Raw genomic sequence first — 1,801 nt, 5'->3', positions numbered from 1 at the left:
CCTCTGCCCCAAGGAACTGGCCAAGTACTTTTTGGCAGAACTGCTCTCAGAGCCAAGCCAGACAGAAAATGAAGCCCTGGAGTCTGAGGACTTGTCCCGAGGGGCTGAGCAGGATGAAGTGAGACTGGAGCTGGAGCGCTCGGCTAACTCAAACCCCGCTCTGGCGCCCCGGGAACGCAAAGCGGGCTGCAAGAACTTCTTCTGGAAAACTTTCACATCCTGTTAGCTTTTGAAACCCACCTGTCCTCCCCATCCATCCCTGCCTTCTTCCTAGCCCCCTGCCCTGAGCAGAACCTTCACCACAAGAGGCGAAGACTGTAAATACTCAATCCACGGTTATGGTGAAATTAAACAAACAAGGAAAATTTGAGTTCGATTTCCAGTTGTTTTAATAAAACTTTCTGTTCCAATTGTACACGATTTGCTTGAGTTGTGATTTCTCACTAGTTCTTTAATGACATGCACTCTGCAACTCTTTCAGATGTAATATTTTTAATTCTTTGTTGCAATAAAGTTTATGTTTCAAACGGTGATGCTGAGACTTGGTGGTCAATGAGAAAACCTAAGTCGCTTCTCAGGCTGCTTGGCTTCGAAATGCCGCCCGTCTCAGGGCAGTAACAGCAAACAGCATCCACATGCACGCATATGCACACGCACACGGTATCTCTTAAAGTGAATATTTTCACTGTGGTCTTTCTAAGGGACCTAGAGACACAGTGGCATTTTAGATATCAAATCCCTGTAATTGTGGCTGAGTCAAATCCACAGCGCTGGCACTTCAGTCAGTCTAGAGGATTTACATCCATCACGAGACATCACTATAAATCACAGCTGTGTATTCCAAGTGATGGGGATCATAAAAGTGGTTCACAGTACAAGTTAACCCCACACATACCTCATTCCCTCCTCAGCCACAAACACTAAAAGGTTTTCTTACCTGGCATATTTTATGCCTTGCAACATCCCCGACAAACACTGCTTCTGGGATTCCTTCAAAAGTTTTCCTTTGTTCTGCTGCGCAGGGGGAGGTTTCACATCCCTGTAAAGCTGAGATGTTAACGCCACGCCGTCAGCCCCTCTCCATCTAATAAACTGGTTACAGCAGTTTTTCTACCCACTACGCCATCATTAAAGGCAATGTTAAAAGGTTCATTAGGGTAGCAGATAGCATCGGGAAAAAGGCATGCTTCTCTCAATGGAAGAGAAATTCTTCGTGCTTTTGCAGAGTCTCTTCCCTTTCTGGCCATGCTGGTTTGTGACATGCAATCATGGGTGAGTTGGAGCTGTAGAGCATGCATCCTGCGTGGGACAGGCGTCACCTTGATGAGAAATTCATCATTCAGGACTAAAGGTAATAAATATTTCGTAGCCATCTCATGGGAAGGAAAGGTGAAAAATGGGGGTTCCTAGAGATGTTCATGGGCGGAGGGCTGAGCATGACCCCGATGGAGGTGGATTCCCCAGCTGAGGGCATGTTAAGTCCCCTCTGGTCTGTGCTGAGCATAGCTCTCTGTGGAGCATCGTTCTTGATGGTTTGTGGGCCATTGCCTTTATTCTTGGTCGGCGTCTCCTTTCCTTCTGGGCAGGGCTGTGTTTGATTTGAGTTGCGGGCAGGTGAATCCCTTGTCATTGGGAAGGAACTGTAGCAGTGCCAATGTGAAATCCCAGCCCTGCCACGCTCACTCACCGCAGGGCTCGGCTGAGCTGCTCCACAGCCGACTGGCAACAGGCGAGGGTAGCGGGGGATGTGCACGGGGAGGGGAACTGCTGGCATCGGTCCCTGCAAGCCCAGAGGCAGGAC

At 48.7% G+C, this 1,801-nt stretch overlaps 1 protein-coding gene across 1 annotated transcript in view; it reads left to right on the top strand.

Annotated features, from left to right (window-relative positions):
* SST (somatostatin) overlaps positions 1–533 on the top strand; it is a 6,188-nt gene extending 5,655 nt beyond the window's left edge. The window contains exon 3 of the mRNA XM_009323586.1: positions 14–533. Coding sequence (XP_009321861.1) covers positions 14–226 — 213 coding nt within the window. The 3' untranslated portion in view covers positions 227–533. The remainder of the gene's footprint in view (positions 1–13) is intronic.
* Positions 534–1,801: the final 1,268 nt, after the last annotated feature.

The sequence above is a fragment of the Pygoscelis adeliae genome, unplaced genomic scaffold, assembly GCF_000699105.1.
Source record: "Pygoscelis adeliae isolate BGI_AS28 unplaced genomic scaffold, ASM69910v1 Scaffold245, whole genome shotgun sequence".
Taxonomy (NCBI): Eukaryota; Metazoa; Chordata; class Aves; order Sphenisciformes; family Spheniscidae; genus Pygoscelis; species Pygoscelis adeliae.
Note: the sequence above shows the minus strand (reverse complement) of the source record. Positions and strands in the feature narration are given on the sequence as shown.